Source organism: Sesamum indicum, linkage group LG9 (genome assembly GCF_026168435.1).
Source record: "Sesamum indicum cultivar Baizhima isolate 11 linkage group LG9, ASM2616843v1, whole genome shotgun sequence".
Lineage (NCBI taxonomy): Eukaryota > Viridiplantae > Streptophyta > Magnoliopsida > Lamiales > Pedaliaceae > Sesamum > Sesamum indicum.
In genome coordinates, this window is record NC_142665.1 from 24,729,391 (window position 1) to 24,751,493 (window position 22,103).

The 22,103-nt window shown below is 35.5% G+C and overlaps 4 protein-coding genes across 7 annotated transcripts; 1 reads left to right on the top strand and 3 right to left on the bottom strand.

Moving 5' to 3' along the window:
• Positions 1-1,081: 1,081 nt before the first annotated feature.
• Positions 1,082-1,917, bottom strand: LOC105177352 (Calcium-binding EF-hand family protein). The gene has a single exon (XM_011100472.3). The coding sequence runs from the start codon at positions 1,811-1,813 to the stop codon at positions 1,181-1,183; it is 633 nt and encodes a 210-aa protein (XP_011098774.1). The 5' UTR covers positions 1,814-1,917; the 3' UTR covers positions 1,082-1,180.
• A 344-nt stretch (positions 1,918-2,261) lies between these two features.
• LOC105177262 (65-kDa microtubule-associated protein 7-like) lies at positions 2,262-8,587 on the bottom strand. 4 transcript variants are annotated; one of them, XR_016067259.1, is made up of 9 exons: positions 8,422-8,587; positions 7,743-7,804; positions 7,043-7,277; positions 6,828-6,971; positions 6,576-6,733; positions 6,317-6,469; positions 5,914-6,158; positions 5,749-5,823; positions 2,262-2,599 (listed from the first exon to the last, which is right to left on the bottom strand). XR_016067259.1 is itself a non-coding variant. In XM_088884592.1 (5 exons), exons 1-5 carry the CDS (start codon positions 6,347-6,349, stop codon positions 2,498-2,500), a joined length of 372 nt encoding a protein of 123 aa, XP_088740718.1. In that variant the 5' UTR covers positions 6,350-6,469; the 3' UTR covers positions 2,262-2,497. The 4 variants fall into 4 exon arrangements, 1 of the variants encoding a protein (XP_088740718.1); XR_016067260.1 differs by having other exon boundaries at positions 7,743-7,821; XR_016067261.1 differs by lacking the exon at positions 7,743-7,804.
• A 3,493-nt stretch (positions 8,588-12,080) lies between these two features.
• Positions 12,081-15,677, bottom strand: LOC105177260 (cyclic dof factor 2). Its single transcript, XM_011100337.3, has 2 exons — positions 15,010-15,677; positions 12,081-13,800 (listed from the first exon to the last, which is right to left on the bottom strand). The coding sequence occupies exons 1-2, from the start codon at positions 15,226-15,228 to the stop codon at positions 12,487-12,489; spliced, it is 1,533 nt and encodes a 510-aa protein (XP_011098639.1). The 5' UTR covers positions 15,229-15,677; the 3' UTR covers positions 12,081-12,486.
• Positions 15,678-19,805: 4,128 nt separating this feature from the next.
• On the top strand, positions 19,806-21,199 carry LOC105177258 (uncharacterized). Its single transcript, XM_020699092.2, has one exon. It carries the CDS (start codon positions 20,307-20,309, stop codon positions 20,988-20,990), a length of 684 nt encoding a protein of 227 aa, XP_020554751.1. The 5' UTR covers positions 19,806-20,306; the 3' UTR covers positions 20,991-21,199.
• The last annotated feature ends 904 nt before the right edge of the window (positions 21,200-22,103 follow it).

A 22,103-nucleotide genomic window follows, 5' to 3' on the forward strand; every position in this document is an offset into this window, starting at 1 on the left:
ATCCATTAGTCAAAATTCACTGAATTTGCTGTCATGTGTCTTTTTCAGCCAATCACAATGTAAGCCCCAATTTAAAAAGTCACATGCCTGGCATGTGGCTTTTTCCGGCGAATGACTCAACTTTCCGATCAAATTTGTACCAAAATTGAGATTTTTTCAGTTTTACGGAACCAAAATGGAATCCTTTAGGGGACTAAAACGAGAATGACCTGAAGTTAGGGGACGAAAATTGCCTTTAAGCCTTTTTTCATTCCACCACCTCATCCCCTTTTTCATCTTATTTTTATTTTATCCTACTCACTTTAATATATAGTATGTAGATATATATAATCTGTATATATTAAAAGAAGATTGTATTTGTTTCCTCCTCATCTTTAAAATTTCTCCTTTTTAACCCCGTAAATTTCTATCATTCAAATTTTCACTCACCTCCAAGAATTGAACTTGTCGAATAAATTTCTACTTAAACACCAAATAATATATAAATCATCACATCACTTATTCATATTCTTGTGCTAATAAATGATAATTATGTATATATTAAAATTTGAGTATGTTACAGTTGTTCATGTATCTGAAGAAATCAAGGTATAACTAAGTTCTGTTCAACATTTTCTTATAGATCTTATGTAAATAAATCTAACAGTTTCAACGCACACAACATACACTATTTGATAATGAAAAGAGAAAATAGTATCCCCGGAAACTCATGATTCAAAGTATAACGAGAGTTTCGCCTTTTGAAGGGCCCGTCGCATTGGGTGATCAAGCCAAGCCGAGTCAAAAAGGCGTTGATGGCTCAACGTTCATATTAGGGAAAGGAGAGTGAGGAGAAGAGGGGACAACTCTCAGCCTGTTTATCCAATTCACTCCAAGAGATAGGCATGGTTCTGTAGTCAAAGCAACTTCGTCACTTTTGTGTACCCATGTGATGGAACCCCTTTCAGGGTCCTTAGGGACCGACCTCCGGATCTTGATCAGTAATGATACATACCGTGTTTTAGCATGACTATAGACATCATAAGAACACCATCACTTTTAGCTGGATGCAGTGGAAATATCATATCCTTGAAATTGTGAATGTCATGGAAAAATTCCAAACAATTAGTAGAGTATAAAATTAAAGAATATGATGAACTTGAAGGTTTATAACAAGTTTCTCTTGCAAAAAAGGAGTAATTCAACTAGAGCTATTCTCCATGAATTTTATAAATTCGTCCAAGTCTATCCTTCCATCTCCATTTTCATCAAAAGCTCCAATCATTCTCCTGCAGTTCTCCATTTCTGATCCTTCCTTCAATCCCAGAGCAGAGAGAACCTTCTGCAGCTCCTGTGCATCAATAAATCCATCTCTGTTACTGTCAAACACGTCGAAAGCTTCTTTAACTTCGTCCAAGCTCGGAGTTCTCTCTTCAAACATGTTGAGGAGGTCATTGGCATCCAAACTCGCTGGAATTAGCTTTGCTCCTGCTTGATCAACATCACCGCAAAGCATTCCTAAGCTTCTTAAAATCATCTCCACCTCTCCTCTGCACACACTCTGATCATCAACTCTCTTCTCTTGATTGGACGCAGTCGATGACTGTGAATCTCCATCCTTTGTTGAAACAGCACGAGTCTTTAGATAATCATCATTGCTGAGCAATTGAGACTGAAATCTTGAAACGAAGCAGGAAATTCTCTTCCTGTCAAGGAGTATGCGCAGCAAGAGGAATTTAACCAACCCCACAATCAAAACAGTTAGCTGAATGCTATTTAAATTCAGGGATACGGTCTCATGAACTGGGAATTGGTTTAAACCGGTGAGAGACATGGCTAATTAATTCTATTTCTGTAGCTGAACAAGGTTAGAATTAAATGGTTCAAGAAATAGAAAGTTAAGGCGGTTTTTTGCTAGCAAGAGATGGTGACTTGAAGAGTTCGGAGGTGAGAAGTTTATATATGTGTGTTTTCAAAGGGGAGGAAGTTGCCAGTGTGGTGCAGGTACGTAGTGACAGGGAGGTGGTGGAAAGAATAGAGAAAATTAAGAGGAAATAGACAACGAAATTTCTCTTGTGCTGGTCCTTTTGGAAATTTGACAAGTCTAATGGAGTGGCCTGATTTTCTTGTTTGTTTTTGGCTCAATAGTATTTTATGTGGAATTTGAAATTGATGCAAGGAATTAGTGTGCCGTCCGTATGGAATATTTGACTTATACAAGGAATTAGTGCCTTTGCAATTTCCAGGAATTTAAAGACCTCTTGGCAGCTAGGCAAAAAAGATTGGATGGGAATTTAAAATTTGATCTCAACCAGCAATGTGGTATTGCATTTCCTTGGAGAAACCTCCCTTTTACATCTTTGTGACTATGACTTAAAAATTCTAAGGCGCCTAACTTTTAATTCAAAAAAGCTAAAATGCTAACAAAATATTCTATTTACAGTAGGCAAGACTCGTCATTGTCCTCGAGAGCCTCATGTTGGATGCCGCTGCGTACAATCAGGAAAAGCTCTTGTGTTCAGAACTTGAGATCGTCTTCAATAGCGTTAGGTGTTATACGACAAGCCATTTCCCTCAAGTATGTCGACTTCCAATCGCAACCTTTCGATCTAGTGTCAGCCTATAGAAATCAAAAAGAAAAGAATGAGAAAAACATGCAATCTCCCTACATACTCGTCCATGAAGGCTGAGGTGTTTAGAGTCTTTATTTGGTTTGCAGTATGTGCTTTACTTGAATAACCTCATGTTTCTAAGAGTTGTGTGGGCGTTCAAAAGATTGCTGTAAGAAATTTAAATACTAAACTAAACACACATTGGTTGGCTCAAAGGATGCACCTTGACAACATTTAAAACCAAATGATAACCAATGTAACTACACATTTCTCTCTCACTTTTCTTACTGAATAATAAGTCGATGCTCCTATTTGTTTCCTCTATGTCAATTTTTTTCTTATATATGAAAATCAAGTAAAGTTTAATGCCATTACATTTTCCCTTTGTAAACTTTAAAAACCAAAAGTCCCCCGATTTCTATTAGTAAAGCTCTACGTTCTCACTATTATAATCTAGAAAGAGTGGGAATACAATCTTTTGAAGCCTTAGAGAATACTGCGGATGCAAGTTGGAGAGTTGAAGCCTAAATTGGAGAACAATTCTCCACTGATGTTGCAAATTTATTCTCAATTATTCTTGTGTTAAGTTCTGTTCCAAGATTTGCTTTTTCAGAAGTTTTTTGTTGTCATACATTTAAAATTTTGTACAGATTCTACACCACACCATATTTATTCATGTTATTGACAGATAAGTTTGCAAGTGCCCCACAACAAAGTTTGCTAGAAAATCGCTATTGTACAAACCACAACTTATTTTACTTGTAAACATCAATAATAAAACAACATATACTAAAATATCGAACGGTCGTCTACATGCCAATTTAATTAATTTATTTTTCAAATAGGTGTATAATTATACTGGCAAATGTTAATATAGTTAATAATGTCTCTTGTTAATTAGCGTCTTCAAAAACTTATAAGACAATTAATAAAAATGCGACGTTTCAGCCATTTAACAAACTGAATAATTTTGAAGTACTTTTTACGATTATAAAATCAATTCATATTAGTTTCATTACAACAAAAATAAAATATGGTTTTTCTTGGCGGTCTAAATATGCGACCATATTATGCACTTAGAGAAAAAATATTATCACATAGAATTTTCTACTTCATTACTTATATATTTAGAGATACATATATATAGAGATTTTTTTGAAAAAAATAAATAAATTGTGCAATCTAATCTCATGCTTATTTGAAAACAAAAGAGTTGATGGTGGCAGAACATTTTTCAATACTAGCAATTGGACAAAATTCATGCATATGCAAGTAAAAAGCTTTCACTATTTTAGAAAACAAAAGCATTTCAAAAGACAAAACAAATTTGTGAAATATAAACTATAGTTAATTCCTCAAATGCAAATCATATTATTTCTCATGTATGAGACTATTATAGTTACCAAAACTCCATGTTCTTTAAAATCATTTCACAATTTGCAAATTACATATATTGACAAAGAAGTACCAATTACCAAATCTCGGTGGGAAAAGATTAAAATTGGCATGTAGACGACCATCCTATATTTTTATATAGTGTTCCATTATCAAAGCTCACAAATAAAACAGTACATGATTGAACAATAAAGATTTTCCAACAAAATTTTATGTGAAACACCTGCAAAGTCGAAGATGTCAATAACATGAATAAACATGATATTTGTGTATAATTATACAAAATGATAAATAAATGACATCAAAAAACTCCAACGCAAACCCATGAACAAAACCCAACACAACGAACAAACCAAGATAAATTTACAAAAACAAATGGAGGTTCGTTCTTCAATTTAACACTCAACTCTACACTTGCATCCTCATACTCTAATTTGCCCCAAAAATTGCAATTCCTATCTCTTCCAAATTACAACGATGATAACGTTGAACTTTTCACAGAAACCAGACAGAGATTTAGGTTTTGAAGTTTACAAAGTATAAAAGCAATGGTTTAACCTTTATCTTGACTTTCAAATATGGCAAAAAAATTGACAGAGAAGAATGAATAGAAAACATGACTTACTTTTCAGTTAGAAAAATAGAAAGAGAAAAATATAGCCACACCAGCCACCATTAAGCTCTAAATATTGTCAAAATACATACTTGTTGTAGCCCATGTGTGATTCAGTTTAGTATTTAAATTTCCTACTCAATCCTTTTGATTCCCACACAATTCTTAATTATATGAGATTACTTTAGTTCGCACAAAATTGACAAACCAAATTTAGACTCCAACCCTCAGCCTTCTAATAAACGAGTGTAGATCACCTATACTCACTCACATGCTTCACTTATACAATCGAATAAATGCATGTTACACATAGTACCGAAAAACGATTTCTCATGTAAGTTGATAGCCTTCTGTAATTGCATGCTATATGTGTTATGACTCGCCGAAAAAAAAAATAAGAAGAACCGATATTGCAATCATATCATATAGTATGCATTAAGACAGAATTGTAAAGAAACTGAGATATGAAAATTATTGGGTGCCACAGTCTCCGCCTGTGACTGAAATCATTGCTCATATCATTCTCCAGTCGAAAGGCATAAACATGGCAAAAGTGCTTTACGACCAAGAAACATGTCTAGATGCACTTAAAAAAGAATGCTCTGTTTGCCCATCAATTCGGCCAGAATTTTAAACTCAAACTGAAAGACAACATACAGATGGCCCTTACAGTCCAATATATATACACACACATATAAAGTTAAAAGATAGGCTGAAACTGATGTTAACAAGGATAATAGTAGGAAATAAAAACTTACTTATGGCTCAGAAAGTGACACATGTTGATTAAAGTCAAGATGTCACTACATGAGTTCCCATTACCTTCGAGTAGTTGTAAGATCATCAGCATGGTATAATTGACAAACTCAACATATATAGACAATGGTTGTTTGATAAATGATGGTTCTAGAGTAAGTCAATGTAATTACTGATAGTAGAGGTAGTTTGCATGTTTTGACTATTCTTGCATCAGTCTAATTATCCTTATTAATAAATGCCTACAAACATATGTGTTAGAAACCTTCACTTCACCCATTATCCAACATGCTTATTTTGGCCTACCAACCAAACTTTAATTTTGCTTTTACTTTTATGCTTCTTTGAAGAAACCAAGTCATAAGAATTTCCGAAGACAAATAGAAATAGTACCCGAGCTCGCTTCTTCTCCTCTTCCTTATGATTTCTAGCATGTTTGTAATCCTCCAGTATTGATATCAACCGCGCCTGCTTGTAAAAAGGCAGAATTCTATTAGCCAATTTCTCTTAACCATTAGCAAAGTGTTTTAAAACTGGGAAAAACGTTAATTAGCTCACCCCATCATAAAGAAATAGTTTCTGTTTCTCATCCTCCCATGCTAGCGTCTTGCTAATTAGATCGTCGACCATAACTGAAAAGCGCAGCTTGTTGCCTACCTCCACAAATAAAATCTCACCTAATGCAAGGAAAGACACCAATAGCCCTGAGACCTACCTGGAATCTTATTAACCATAATTCTGGCTCGCTCTGCACGCTTTAGATTTATGTGTGCGCCCCTTCCAGCACTGTAACGGTTATCATCCTGACATTCAAATAAGAGACGTTAGAAAATGCTAGAAATGGAAACTCTTGTACCTGAATATGGAGAAATTACAACTCTTCCTTACGAATCACTGATCTTTAAATAACTAACGTTCCCATAAGAAAATAATGATTAGATCATTGTCATTTTTAGCTTACTTTGATTATAATCTTCAAGCCACTTTTCCCCATCACAGGCAGAAAGCCACCTGTCTATCTTATCCATTATGTCTTTACGGCTCAAAGCTTCATGTTTGGCTTTACATATTTGCGCTTCAACATTAGCCAAAATCTCACATGGATCCACCAAACCTGCAGAGAATCAAGTTCCCAGCAACTAACTTGACTAAGAATCAACAAGACACGAGATGGGGACACCCGTACACAAAAGTACATCTCTTGTAGTCAAGATAGTTACCAGAGTCTATCAAAGCATTGGTTTTATCAGTAGCGGTGCTTGGATCAGGTTGAATATGAGTTCTACGGCATATATTCTCTAACTCTCACCTCTTCGTCATAACAAGTTCCTTCAACCTGCTTGCTTTCAATTTTGTGAGCCTCTCGACCCCTGCTGACCTGTCGGAGTTAACACTACAGATTGGTCAACTACTCATGGGAAGGGAGCTGTACAGGTAGGGATTTTATGTTGCCGCGGAACCCGTTCAATCACCTCTAATGAAAGAGCGTCTGGTTGCACAATTTCTGATTCCGAGGAACCAAGAACAGAAGTAATTCTCAAGAAGCAGACCTTGTCTTCCTTTGGTGTATCCATCAAGTTCCATATTTCAAATAGGGATCCAGCTACATCTTTAAGCTGCAAGCACCATAGTTTTCAATGAACAAGTAAATGAAAAATAAACATAAGAATATCGAGATGCACAATACCTTTTGTAGATGAAATCTTCTCTCTGTTTTCAACCCCAGGATAGCCTGATCAAGCCCCTCTAATGTGCTGCTACTGATATTTGTCGCAAGTTCCATGCTTGATCCATGCAAGCTTGGATGGACATCACTCACTGTTTTGCCAAAATCCAAGCTTAGGACACTAGTCAAAGTATGCACTTCATTCACATAATCCAAAACTTTTTGGAGGCGTTCAGTCTACAAACCAATCCACGACCTGCACCACCAGTTTAAAAAAAGAACACAATCACCAAATATTCATATAAGGCCTAGAAGCATTAGGTCATCAATAAGAGAGAAGGCTAGCAAACATGTCTGTATAATCAAGTAAATAGAAAACAAGACCTCGATGACCATGAAAAATCACAGGTGGAGGACTGAAATTCTCCAACCACAAAATCATTTCGAGAGTTATATCTAATCTAACAAATTTGCCAAGAGCCAACTTCATCCACAATCAATGGCAGTTGGCCCATAGAACATGGTTTTAGTGCTAGCGTAACCATTGATTAGCATTAAGAATAAGTGAAATTGGCAAAACGTCACATACATGACTGAAAGAACAAGTGCAAAATGTACAATTCAATTGTAAATTGGCTTTCAGATTCCACACATTATGAATTAGATACATATGATAAGCTTTAAGAATGATTGAAAAATATAAAGTAAGGTAATTAGTCACCTGGGGATACAATGAAAGTGCCATCTTCTTCATTATTCCCAGAAGTTCTAGAGGCACTGGAGCTTGACAATAGAAAACACTAGAATACTTCATTTTTGTAATATAACCACAAGGCACCAACAATATCATATTTAATTCACCGCAACCAAAAAGACAAAAAAGAACCATATCTAATTCACAACAATTTGTCGACACAAAGTTTTCTTTAACCAAAGATGAAAATAATAGAAAAACACATCCATGAAAACAGGGAAATGAAAAGCAGAAACGACAGTGAACATCCTTTCAAAGGAAAATTAGAGATAATGGCTTAAAGTCTTGTAAACAACACCAATTCGTTTGTGGATATTTCCAAGATTTAACGTCTCCACAAGAAAACATGGGGGGAAAAAGACTAAACAGAAAAAGGGAACCGGTTATTTCATGAGACCAAGAAACTATGCAGCACAATGTACTCGCAATTGCAAACCCTACATAACAGAACTAAAAACAAGAAAGTGGGTTCATATTCGAGACATCCCTGAAAAGCAAGACGCGAGTAATACAAGGAATTAAAAGCCAAAGAATGTTGGAATCTCCACGCAAAACTTCAAGAAAAATTTCAAAACCACAAGGGTTGCACACGCGGTTAACGGAACATTTTCAAGAAACCCAAGAAAAACACCAGCCACATATATACCTGAATCTTGATCTTCTTTGTTTTTATCCTTTTATCCCTTCATAATCTTGATCTTTCATTGAGATGATTTCCAGTTGAATTCTGTCAAGAAGCAAGAAGAGTGGGAAAAATTCCTGTAAAATCTTATATTTCATTGAAGAAAAACGCAGGGCTCTGAGTACGTATATACAAGAGTCTAAGAACGGCTAGGTAAAGGTGCTAATTTAGTAAAGAAAGCGCACGAACAATTACAGCAACTTTATTGATTTAAGGTCTCCACAAGAAAACATGGGGAAAAAAAAACTAAACAAAAAAAGGGAACCACTTATATAAAATTGGATATAAAAATAATAATGTTGGTTAATTAGATTATTAAATTTTTTAGATATAGATATTACTATAGCTAATTTACATAATTCCATCGCAATTATTAACCAAATACGCAATTCTATGTATTATTGCTTAATTAAATTATATAATAGTGAGAAATCGATAGAAATAATTCAAAAAATTATATTTGAAAAATACTATGTTATTAAAGAGGGAAAATAAAGTTTTTAATGATAACCTAATTTAGGAATGATATTAAAAATGATAGTTATAAAAATATAAGGGATTTGGTTAAATTAATTCTTATTAATTACATGATAAATTATAAATATTGTTTTGAACCTAAAGTGTCTAGTTATTAAGAAGAACTAGGACAAAAATTTATATTTCGATAGAAATGAAATAGTAAAGAATTATTAGGAATTGTGCGAATAATATTTAATATTTTATATAAAAGAAATTACGATATTCTCGACATATTAATTATATATGGTATAACTCATTATAGGATATGGGGGTAAGGTTAAAGGACTGACAATTATCGATTGAGTAGATAAAAGCGTTGTAAGGTCGAGGTAAGTAAATAATTAGTATAGTCTATATGTGTTTTCTTTATTTGTGGTATTATTGTTATATAAATTTGTGGTTAATGCTGAAGTTGATTTATCTCAAAATATATGAGTGGTGAATGATTTAATTTGATTGACAATATTGCGTACGTGGAATGAAAAAATACGTTGAAACATTATGTTTGTTGTGTGATGTGTTGTGAGTGTGTGAGAATGAAAATATATTGATATATGATTTTATATTACTAGTTGCTTACAAGAATGGTAATATGTGGAAACAAGGGAGTGGTGGAAATTGAATAAAATTGTGATGTGAGTACCTCTTGATGTTGTTGAAAAGTCTGTAAGGCGAAATGAGATTAAAAGAGCTATGATGTTATATGAGAATAAAATGAATGAAAAGAGTTTTGATTCGATATAAAAAGAGCTATAATGCGATATAAAAGTGTTATGATGCAATATAAAAGAGCTATAATGCAAAATAGATTAATGAGCGGGCTGTCAGTAGGATTTTGCACCGTTGCGCTCACTATTGGAATAGGTTGAGTTATCCATTGCATGCTCAGAATTCTAACTCAAAACTCAACCGAGGGAAAAAAAACAGAACAAAAATAGAAAATCTGCTGCATGAAGTCTAAGAGATAGCATGATTCACACTTCTTTCTTTATTTTCATTTCAAACATGAAATGAGGCCAGAAAAAAAGAGAAAAAAAGAAAAGGCCAAAAGGGCCTATAAAATGAGAAACTAAACCACTTCAGGGAGACTAAGATGAACATCTTCCGATCAATAGTCTAATCCAGGGGAGGTGGGGGAGGAGGAGGAGGAGACGGAAAAAGGTAACCAGGTTTAGCATTAACGTTTGGCCCTGCATCTACGTAATCCAACTCCATCATCTCCCTTGATTTTCCATGCAAACTATTGAAACAATTACTCAACACACTGCAATTTGCAGCTGTGTATGCAAAACTAAAGAAATAAATAGAAGAAAAATGCAAAGAATGCAAAACCTGGTATGAGTCATCAACTGCATGCTCTTCATCTCCAGAACAATTCATTATTTTCCGTCCAAATCCTAAATTTACTCTAAACAAGACGTTGCTATCATGGTACTCGTACTACTTGCATCATAAAACAGAAAATATGGAGACGGGACAAGAAATAAATGATGATGGCAAATGTTTTCTTACTTGTAGGGAGAAGTAGCAAGAGGATGACAAACAGTAGAAGAACCGTACTAAATGAACATCGTCCCATGTTTTCTTCTGCAAATGTTTGTATGGAAAGCTCTCGGATATTTTTCTGGCAGGGAGGATAGAAAAGAAAACGAAGTAAGAAACAACAATGGACAAACTGCTGAGGAGTTTCGAGGAAATTAAAGATTACGTAGCATCAGATCCAATGTGCTGAAGTTACAATGGAGACGGTTGCGACGTCCACTCCCCTATATTTGATAAATTGTGAAACCCGTCGGGTTTCTTGGGTTTGATTCGCGACATTAGAAATAAAAAACATTGAAAATATAATCTATTTAGGTAAATAAGTAGATTATATGCATGTACAGCTAAATTGATATGTAAAAGACTATGGAGTGTATTAGATAAGAAATATTAATGATAAACAACTTAAGTGAGTTGACTTTGAGCTCTGAGCCCAAGGATCTTGCTGGAGCAGCTGAACTTTGCATTTGCTGGAGAAACATCCAACGTTTATATATTGATGATGAATAAAACAGTCACTAGACATAAATTACCATCACGTGAGGCATAAATCTCTGTAATTTGGCATCCCGAAGGTATATACATTAGTACTGAATTATGTATAAGGCTAAGGTGGTTCCTGACAACAGTGAAACAATTTCAAGATCGATTTTGTAGTGAAGTAGTTGAATACAAATTGCCCAGAATATGATTTCGGGTTTACAGTTTGCTGTAAGTTTCCAGACTTGAGACAAAGAAACATCAAAAGTAAGAATCTTGCAACAAAGATTCTGAAATTGACCAATTTCAAGCAGTGCAGATTTCTTTAGTTTGCTGTAAGTTTCCAGACTTCAGAAAAAGAAACATCAAAAGTAAAGAATCTTGCAAGAAAGAGTCAGAGAGTAACCAATTCAAGCAGTGCAGATTTCTTGGAAAAAAGATTTATAGCTTAAACTTTACCACAGTCGAAAAAATTAAATGAGGGATTCAAAAAGGGGATTCCTCCAATATTACCAGTAAAAATTATTTTTCAAAGTTATAATGAGAATATGAGAGAATAAGCTCAGGAGAAGCTGGCTGCAAGATCATTATTGTGGCAGTTGTGCAGCTAGTAGTTGCTATCAAATTTGGTGATGCAAAGCGACATTTTTCTTACCTTTAATCTTTTAGAGGGCATAAATGGATAATGGCACTAATCCGCGGCCCAGCAGTCCCACCAGGAGAAAGTTTCTGCATCATGTGAACCATATCAGGGGCCCCAAAACAGCTAATCTTAAGAGAAATTGATGATCGTCCATCGTTGTTCGACACAAGAACATGTCCTCAACGTTCTTTTCAAGCCTCAAAACTTGTGGCACAAAGTTGCTTTGTTAGGTTGGTGAGGCATTCTATAAAGAGCCAATCACAATGCATATGCCAGCTGCATATAAAAGTTTTCAGCTGTAGAGGTCCAATTCCAAACGTAAGGCCAAGATGAGTCATATATCTACTGTACCAAGTTTGGAGGAAGATGATTGAAATTTATACTTTCCTCTGTTATGGCATAGAAACCGAAAACAAGATCGTAAACGGGAGAATAGATGTTCTGATCAGAATCAAATTCATATGCCGTAAAAAGAGAGAAAAGCACAGAATTCTTTAGGTATTTCCCACTTATTCTACAGCTGTGGACTTTGTTACACAAACTCACTCCTCGTAACTCTCAGTATTTCATATATTTATGTACAAGCTAGCAAAAAGAAAAAAAGAAAGAAAGAAAACCCATTAAAACATCTATATCCTACCAAAGAGAACCTATTTGCTCACCCATGCAGGAGAAGTCTGAAGTAGTTGCTAATACACTTGATTGTATCTTGGGCAGAGATCATGTGAAGATTTCCCCAATCTGCGGTAGTCGATGGCTAGAAGTGCTTCTGGAGTCCAGAGGCAGATCGGATCACTGCAACCAGGTCATCTAAGAAAATGCAAAAAGCTCCTAAATCAATCAGCTTACGAGCTCTCATGGAAGCTCAAAGATCTAGATAATGCTGCTGGATTGGCTTGTAACACTGTGGAGGTTTCTGAAACATGAGTCTTTTCATCACCTTTTGATTGGGTTTGGAAGGCCTTGAAAATACCACCACCACCAGAATCAGTTCTGTCATTCTTTATACCCAATGTTGCCCATATGGAACTCTTAGCAGCTTCCCCTGGATCATCAATTCTCAGTGTCTTCGGAACCCACAAACACTTCTCAGAATTACTCTCTTTTCGTGTCTCTTCATCCTTCGTATCAGCCATTTTCAGAATGTTGTCATCCCTTGAATGCTTCCCTAGAGTTGGGGAATTGGGACCAGAACTTGGAGGTGTATGGCTCTGTGAAGCAGAGGGTGTTGGTGGGATAACCCATGGTACATTCCAAGCGCCAGGTACGGCACAACCCCAGTAAGGTGTTGCTGTAGAATAGAATGGCACCGGAAAGCTAGCAGGGCCAAAAGTAGGTGGCGATACAGGGGAGCTCCACTGAACAGAATTCCACGGGTAAGGCCAGGGCGCTCCAGAAAAGCAGGGTACCTGTGGAGGAAACGGGCGACAATTTGGCATCAATTCAGGCAACCCAGTTTTACCATTGTCCTTTGAACTTGTAGCAGCAGTAGACGATCGACTTGTGCAATCATCTCCAGCCTCTTTACTTCCACGAGAAGCTGGAATTCCTAGTTCGTCAGGTTTATGGAAGCCATTTCTTGAGTTGTTCATAATTGTTTTATCTACGATGTTCAAAACTGATGCCATAGACTCGCACAGTCGTGAATCAGAGCTAAATGTGAGGACAGTGCCATTGGGGTTCAGAGCAGGGTGGTGAATTCCATTCGGGAGATCAACTCGGGGAGTCTGAAGAGCTTCTGGGACAGTTAGATGACGGAATTGGGAAATAGAATTCTTGTTCTTACGGCGACCAGCACCTACAGGCACATTCCTCATGGTTCCTCCAGCTGTCCAGTATCTCTGGCAATTCTTGCAGAAATGCCTAGGTTGGTTGACATTGTAATTGTTGAAATAACAAAATTTTGTGTCCATGCTATTACAGCGAGGGCACGGAAGTATCTTGTCTGGCTTCTTAAGGCTTTTCTCCTGCGAGTTACTTGTCTCAGCTTGGTCCTCTTCGTTCTTTGACATTTTCATGGATCCAGCATCACTATCAGCAGGAGCATTTGAGTCCTCAACTATTGGGGGATTCGCATTTGAATCTTTTAATTCCTCCAAAGTCAAAGGCTGTGCTCGATCTTCCTCTTTTTCATGTTCTTGTGTAGGACCTGACAGGCTCTGCGTGCAAATAGATGATCCATGAGAAAGATGAACGCAAAAGGTCAAAGTAGCGATAGCAGTTAAGCTCAACTTAGCAGATGAATCAACTGCTAAAAACCAGCAATAATCAACAATCCTGTTGCCCTTTGCAAATTAGTCCAGAGAATATAAGTGCAAGGCAACAGCCGAGGGGTGTCAACAGCTAAAGTAGGAGAACACGGAAATATGTCAATTGGTTTTGCACACAATACTCCCACAATCAGATGGCTGGAAAGAACTAATTCAGTTATTGAGTAGGACATAACACTAACTCAAAACCATTCCGACACTTCCTCTGAATTTGAGTTACAATTCAACCATCATCTGTCAGATCATAATCTTAAGGCTAGAAACTGCGTAAAAACGCCCATATCCTTCAATACCGCAGCAAAGCACACTACTGTTCTCAACAAAGGGGAGAAGAAGAAAAAGAAATGGCTTGCACAACAAAGAGAATCAGGGAATGCATCTTCCACTTTTCAGCTCGAATGAAGTTACATTCACCAGTTTTTCATTTTTCATTCAAATAACTGCTTGATTCTGGGTAAGTAATCAGTTACCCCTAAAGAAAATCAAGATAAATCTGGAAATGAAATGAAAATCTCGAAATCAGGACCAAAATTCCTTTTCCAATCCTCAATGAAGTCCAAGCAACCAGACAAGCATGATCACAATGTTGTTTTAATGAATACTCCAAGCCTTCCTAAATCAAAATCAAAGGCGCACTTAAAATGTAGGTCCAAGAAGTTGCTGAAACTAAATTGGACAGACAGCAAAGCCAAAGGGAGGCCCAATGGGAATGAAAAGTTGTTCATGGCAGAACTTGAAGCACCATGAAGATTCCATACCAATCAATTTGCATACAGGTATAAGAAAAGCAGCACCAATTGACATACAAATTGACTCTAATACCTGGATTAGTTATACGAAAACTAACCTAGAGTAGCCAAAGAACAGAACTTTTATTTCAATCTTATCCAAAAAACAACAAAACTTCGTGGTCTCTTTATAAAATTTCTACCCTTTATAATCAAATGCATCTTGAAAGCCCTAAATCGAATGCCAGAACCAATTCCCCAAAGTCCATAATTTTTTGAATAGAAATCAAAACCGAGATTGACCCATTGTAATTCACACCATATCCATCAAAAGGGCGTCTTTAAAACTTAAAAAACAATTAATTAATACCTTGAACGATTCTTGATCCTCTCCATCTCTATTGAAACTGCTATCTTCAAGCATAGAATTGGATGAACAAGGGGGATCTTGATTTAAGCTATCCTCTCCAGCACCCTCGAAAGTCTGAGCTGAGACGGGCCCACCACTCTCAGCCGCCGCAGCAAAAGTGTCCGGCAGTTCAATGGTCTTACCAAAAAGCTTTAACTTGGGGTCTTTTACTTCAGACATTTTTGCCTTTTATTCCTCTGCCCCCCCTCTCTCTCTCTCTCTCTCTCTCTTTCTCTAATTATCCAAACTTGGAAACAGAACACAACAAAGTAAAACACACGAAAAAAGAAAAAGAAAAACAAATACGGAAAACAAGGCCTGGTCTGGTCTGGTGAGTTGGGATGAAGAGATCTGACTCTCGCACACACCTGAGCGTGTAACTGCGCTTTCTTTCTTTTTTATTCCCTTTTTTTTTGGGTTCTTGGGGTTCTGCGTGTATGTATATGATGGCTGCTGCTGAATGCTGTCGTTAGGACAACGTGTGAGAGATGGATCCGAGAAGCTGTCGAGTTAAACTGCCACGTCAGAAAGGAAAACAATTTTGAGCCACAAATTCTATGTGGCCTGGAGATCTTGTCCTTCTCTTTTTCTTTTTTCTTCTGATTCTTTGTGCCAAAAGTGGACTGACTCTTTAATCTGACTCACCCACTTTTTCTCCCTTTTCCCCATTTTCTCTTTTTCTTTGTTTTCTTTTCTCTACTCCTCTCCCTCACCCCTATATTTCCTCCTCCGCGACCGCCACCTTTTCAAAAAGTCCCATTACTTTATTTTTCTTTATTACATTTCCTTTTTCGTGGATAACAAAGCAACTTGCTTAAAGTTAGGAAAAAAAAGTGGGCTCTTTTCAGTGTTCGGACAGCGCCCACCCCATCCATACCTCTGGAATTCCACGCTAATTAATGTTGTTTATTACTAATATATGTATTAACAATTTACTAAAAAAAACTTAATTCAAATCAAGTCTGATCATATTTAAATTAATTATACAATACATATAATACATTTATTGTGTGATTGATATACAATTTAATAAAAATCATTAATCACATGACAAATATATCACACTTATTATGTAATTCATTTAATTCAATCAAATTTGATCAGATTAAGAATTTTCGACACCTGAACATGGTTTTGATTGTGTTCTTGCACCCCCCCACATCCACCTGGTGGTTTTGATTGATAATCAGAAACGGGGTTTGGAAAGTTAAAGATTAGTTTTGAGTGGGGTGATTAGCATTTTGGTGTGGCTCAACTTGTTTTGGAATTGATTCTTGGTTTGTTTGGTCCACTAGAATAATATTGTAGTATATAGGTAGGTGCTTCCACTGTTCATCATTACACGCTTTCAGTTTTTACTTGGTTTTGCTTTTATTTGTAACCACATGTCATTGATGTGGTTTTATTCGTGTTTCCCATTACAAAGGATAAAGGTTACAACAGAAAAAGGGAAATACATTGTACTAGGCATGTTTGTCCAAATTTTTCATTTTTATTCGATTGGGACTTGCATGGTCTTGTGTTTTGTTTTTCCTCCCAACGAACATATCAATTTTACTATACTGTGTACCAAGATATTCAAAATTCTATCAAATTGATAGGGTGGAAGCAATTGAAAATAACCAACGATGAGAACACGTTTCAAATACTTTTGAAATTCGAGACTAAAGTAAGAATAGTTCATTGTCGAAAAATGAATCTTTTAACAGAGTTAGCAATTATTTAAAGGAAAAAAAAAATAATTTTTAGTACAGATAAAACAAATCTAAAATAGGCTAAAATTTGGATTGTATCAAAAGCCAGTGGAATTCGAACCAAAAAACCTCCCACCATGGAAGCAATGTTTTGAAAAAAATATCAGCCCAGAAAATAACTAAAATAATAGAAAAATACACAAATTTGACTAGAAAATAGAAAAATCTAAAGAATTGTCAAAATAGTGGTAAAAAATATGAAATTTTACGGCAAACGATGACCCCTCATAATAATTATGATGAGGGGTTGAATTTTCCTCTCGAAAACGATCGAAAAAAAAAATTATGACTGTTTAAAATTTTACAGTCATGCCACTCAACCAGAACACTAAACTTTTTTCACTTGTGGGTATTCAAACGCTTCACAAATACATTCACCTTTTGTTCTATATCAATAAATAATATTTTTATAAGGCAATAAAAATAATAAGTTACAAATTAGTACATCAATTTTCAAATGTCCAAGACCTAGTTAAATATATAAATAATTTTATAAAATAACATGCACAAATACTTACGTACATGTAATTCGAATTGAAGGTTGTCTTTACCAAATAAAGAGATTTGGGCCTCAACTTTATTATTAAGACAAATGCCTCATTGGCGATCGGAGACATACATGTTATGCATATTACGTTGGGAACACAAAAGGAAGCTAATATGCATATGTTTGAAAAAACATCTTGCCTTAATTCGACCTATCATATGTAATTACTCACGTAATCATTAGTTAATTAAGGCACACTTTCACTCTTCATCGTCACATAAACCAGCATAATTATGAACTCATCTGCCTTATCAATTTCCGAAAATATTAATAAAGTACTTGTAAATGCTCTTAACTCTTCTTTTTCTGTTGGTAAACACTTCAGCAAATGCTAAAGCCATGGAACAATAATTAGCAGTCACATGTAATTAGAAAAGTTAGCAACTGGGTCCCTTCCATATATATTCTTTATAAATCAAAACAATATATAGTTATAATTTATAATTGGAATCCTACTCATTCATTAAAAATATAATAATACAATTAGAATCATCCCGACATATTAGTATTACATTTGTAATATTATATTATTAATTCAAATTTAATCGGATCTAACTTAAATTAAAATTCCCATTTTTAAACTACTTTTAATTAAATATTTGTAAGCTTTTGTTTTAATTTATTTTAAAGCTACTTATCTCGGTTCTTCCAGTTACAGTATTTAATTAAATAATTTGTCTTTTTGTGTTTGTGATATTGTTGTCTCGACTATAAAGAATTTTTTACTCAAATTAAATCTGAATGAATTAAATCCATTACGAAGTAGGTTTGATATAATTATCATATAATCAGTTATTTTTTTTAAATTGTATACCAATCACATGATAAATATATTACATTTTTCAACTTGATTTTGGTTAATTTTCCCCAGTCACAAGTGACACGTGTTGGTGCAATAAAAAGCAGAAGAGCATGTGGTGAGGCTTATTTGTTTATGAGTTCACCCATGCAATTAGGAGTAGTAATTAATATAACTTATTATTACTAGGTTATTTATCTTGCTGACACGTTTAGCTCATCCTAATAGATTATAATCCACTTTGGTGCTCCAGCTTTTGCATGCATTTCAACCAGCCCACGACACGTTTATATAATGTCACCTAACAGGGCAGTCCAAGAATGTCCCTAAATTTACACGTGGAACGTTTTATAACCAAGTTTAATTCTTATTAACCTAATCAAATATTTTGAATATTATGTTTGTTAAGCCAACCAAAACCAATACATGTGCATGTTTCATTTTATGTTCTGATAATATAAAATGAGATGTACCATGTGGTGTTGGGCTCAGATGCCAAATTATCTTCAGTTCTAGGGTTTCGACCACTGGGCTTTATTAATTTTTCACTCATTTAGTATTTGGACAACTTATATGAGTCGATTTTATTCCGGAACCGATTTAGAACTGAAAGTTTGAATAGACTAAAAAATTATACTTATATAATTGATTCACATTATCATATATATATATATATATATAATTAAAAAGCATGTATAACTTTAACAAAACTATAGAATTTGGGGCGATTTTATATAAAAAAAGTTAAAATTTACGAGTGATTTATACAAAATTACAATGTTTGAGAGGCGATATGTTCGAAAATTAAAATTCTATTTAAGCTTGGAATTTAATTCTTCTGAGTCTTACACCAAACCATGGACGGTTGTTGTCCATACAAGTAAATGTCATGATGTTTCATTTGCTTCTTTTAACCATGTGGCGTTGTCGTATATTTCTACTGCATCGTAGTATTCCTAAAAATTGAAATTTTATGATCTTTGGAAATTCAACCTGAGCTCGATTAAGTCAACAAAATAAAAATTGGTCTGGGGCCTAATTTGGATCCCTAGCCACTTAATTGGAGTCGAGTCCTGGTGGGACCTAACTCTATTATCTCAATTTGCCATCATTAATCGGGTATAACCCACATAAAAATATGTGGACCCTAGTTATGTTTGGACGTTCCCCAACTTTTGGGCATTTTGGTCCTTTTCGTACTTAACCCATAACAATGTATAATTTTATTATTATAACCAATAATTTTCATTTGGAAAATGACGTTTGGGAGTATCTACATAAGGCATCCTTTTTCTCTATGTAGAATTTTTTAAACTTAAATTGAATTTGATAAATTTTGAATTGATTATACGATAAATATAATATTTTTGTAATATAATTGTTGTATAATTTAGAAAAATAATTAATTACATGATAATTATAGTATTTGAATGACTTTTCTTTCTATTTCGACATAATATATAATATTTCCAATAAAAAACAAAATAATTCATTTCCTAATGCGAAGGTAGGCCCCAAGTCTATCATGACAGCATCCACAAAGCTTAGCATAAATCATTCACATATCATTTGGATTGAAGTTTAGCCCATATGGCCCATACAATAACAGCCCACAAAACTCCAAGGGAAAGAGCTTTTCCTTGGCGTGTATGACCCTCCACTCCACGCACCAAGTTCCATTCATGTGAAGGAACTTCACCAGATTGTGATGAGTAACTGATAAATTAATAAGCATAAAAGCAGTGTGTACATAATGACTACTACTAATACGACTTCGTAGCTTTCTCTCGGCCTCTGCCTTGTCGTCTCTGCTTCTCCCAACAAAACCCCTCTGGGAAGCCGGCCAAGAATCCATATTCTCATGCCTTTATATGTCAATTTTCTATCCTTCTGCTGTAGATTATGATTCTTGGATACGCAGACCGATGTATTGTCGGATGGTTTTGAGTTATACATGTGAGAAATGGGGTGTTTCTAGTGCCCGCCGACAATTCCGATCCTCGGGTGGTCTGATATCAAATCTGTTTTTCGATTCCTGAACTGGGCCGATCTGGAAATTTGTTGTTTATCAGTTGGTCTGATTCATAATTAGATTTAGATTGGTGGGTTCTTGATAAAGCTTCAATCTTTACGTTTCTTGGGTTCATTTCAAATCCAAATGGTCTGTTTTGATATCCCGATTTCAGTTGACCAGCATATAGACATGGCGAAATCTGTGAATTCCACTGACCCTTATTTGAAACTGAAGCAAATTAATCAGTTTCATAAGAATAAAAAGACTTCAAATCCTCCTAATCACTTGAACATCCCGGCTTGTGAGCAATCCCGATACGCTGTGATTGATGTGGTTATCTTGATTGCTGTGATTGGTGCGTGTGGATTTTTGCTGTATCCTTATGCCAGGGTTTTAGCGCACAAGACTATTGAACTTGGTGAAGAAGTGGTAGAAGTTGTAAGTGAAGAAATCATTCGTGCCCCTATGGTTTTTGGATGCTTAGGACTCAGCATCTTGTTTGCTGCAATGGCACTCGTGGCAATTACGGTCTGTACAGACAACAGATGTGGGAAACCGGGATGTCGTGGGCTCACTAACGCTGCTGAATTTGATATTCAATTGGAGACGGAGGAGAGCGTGAAGAAGTCAACTTGTGTATCGAGAAATGCACTGAAGAAGGGACTATTTGAATTGCCTCGTGATCATCATAGGGAATTGGAGGCAGAGCTCAAGAAGATGGCTCCACCTAATGGGAGGGCTGTTCTGGTTTTCCGAGCAAGGTGTGGATGTTCTGTTGGCAGGATGGAGGTTTTGGGGCCTCGGAAATCTCGAAAGGTGAAGAAGTAGTGTCTATATGGTAGATTATCTTTTCTTTTTTAACTGTAGGAGCATATCCGATACTGAAAGTAGCCTTAGTGATGAGCAGATCCCTTTAAGGTTAATTTCCTTTGAACAATATAGATTTGAATAAGCTCAATAGGCTCACTGGAATAATTCGTCTGAACAGTATACATAAACTGGTTAATTGAGGAATACATATGGACCTTTTTACATCATTAGCTTTATCATTTCAAAACAATTTTTTATGCCCTTTAACTGTTGAAAAAGTGTTTATCTTCTTGTGGTCCTCCTTTGCTTTATGTCTACATGATACTTAAATTCGAGAGATGATTCATCTTCTTTTCCTTTCTATCGATCACTTGGTTCATATTGAAACCTTGATCTGGCACTTGGTATACCATTTTTGCATAATCCTTTGTGCTATAATGTTAAAGTTTTGCACACTCTATGGGAAGGTTTAACATGTCGGTTTCAATTCTTTGACTTTCATACGCGATTTAAGCAGGCATGAATTCTATTGCGGATGGATTTATCCATCATGGTAATTCTTAGTAGAATTCAATGTATTCAGATTCTTCTGTCAAAGCTGTTGCTTAGTTTCATAAAGTTCAAGACAACTGTATAGATTTGACGCAGCTTGATGAATTATTTGATCTTTAATATGTCTTCAAAAGACTTTTTTTCTGAATCATATATTTGCGCCTAGCCTTCTGGATCCATATTTTTACAAGTCAATCCACTCAATTGCTTCAACTTTCAGCTCAATTGTGGCATTGTCATTTTTGTTCCAGCTATGAAGTTTGGACCTCTACTGAGCAGAAATATCACTTCAATGTGGTTGCTAACAATTTGTATTTGTCTCACTTGGATCTTAGGTTAGTTACATGTTGGTTTATTTCCTCCAAGTGGTTCATCTCTGCGATGTTTCGTCTTCCTTCTGCTGTCTATGAGACCCTAAGAATTGTGCTTCCCTTATCACCTTAAAAATTTGCAGCTGCTAAAGTTGAGCTACATATTCTTCTGAATCTGAAAGTTTCGTGGTAGAAGTTGATTAGTCGATGATAGTCTAAGGCTACTCGCCCAGGGAATCAGTCTCCACCTTAACAAGTTCTTTGTTCT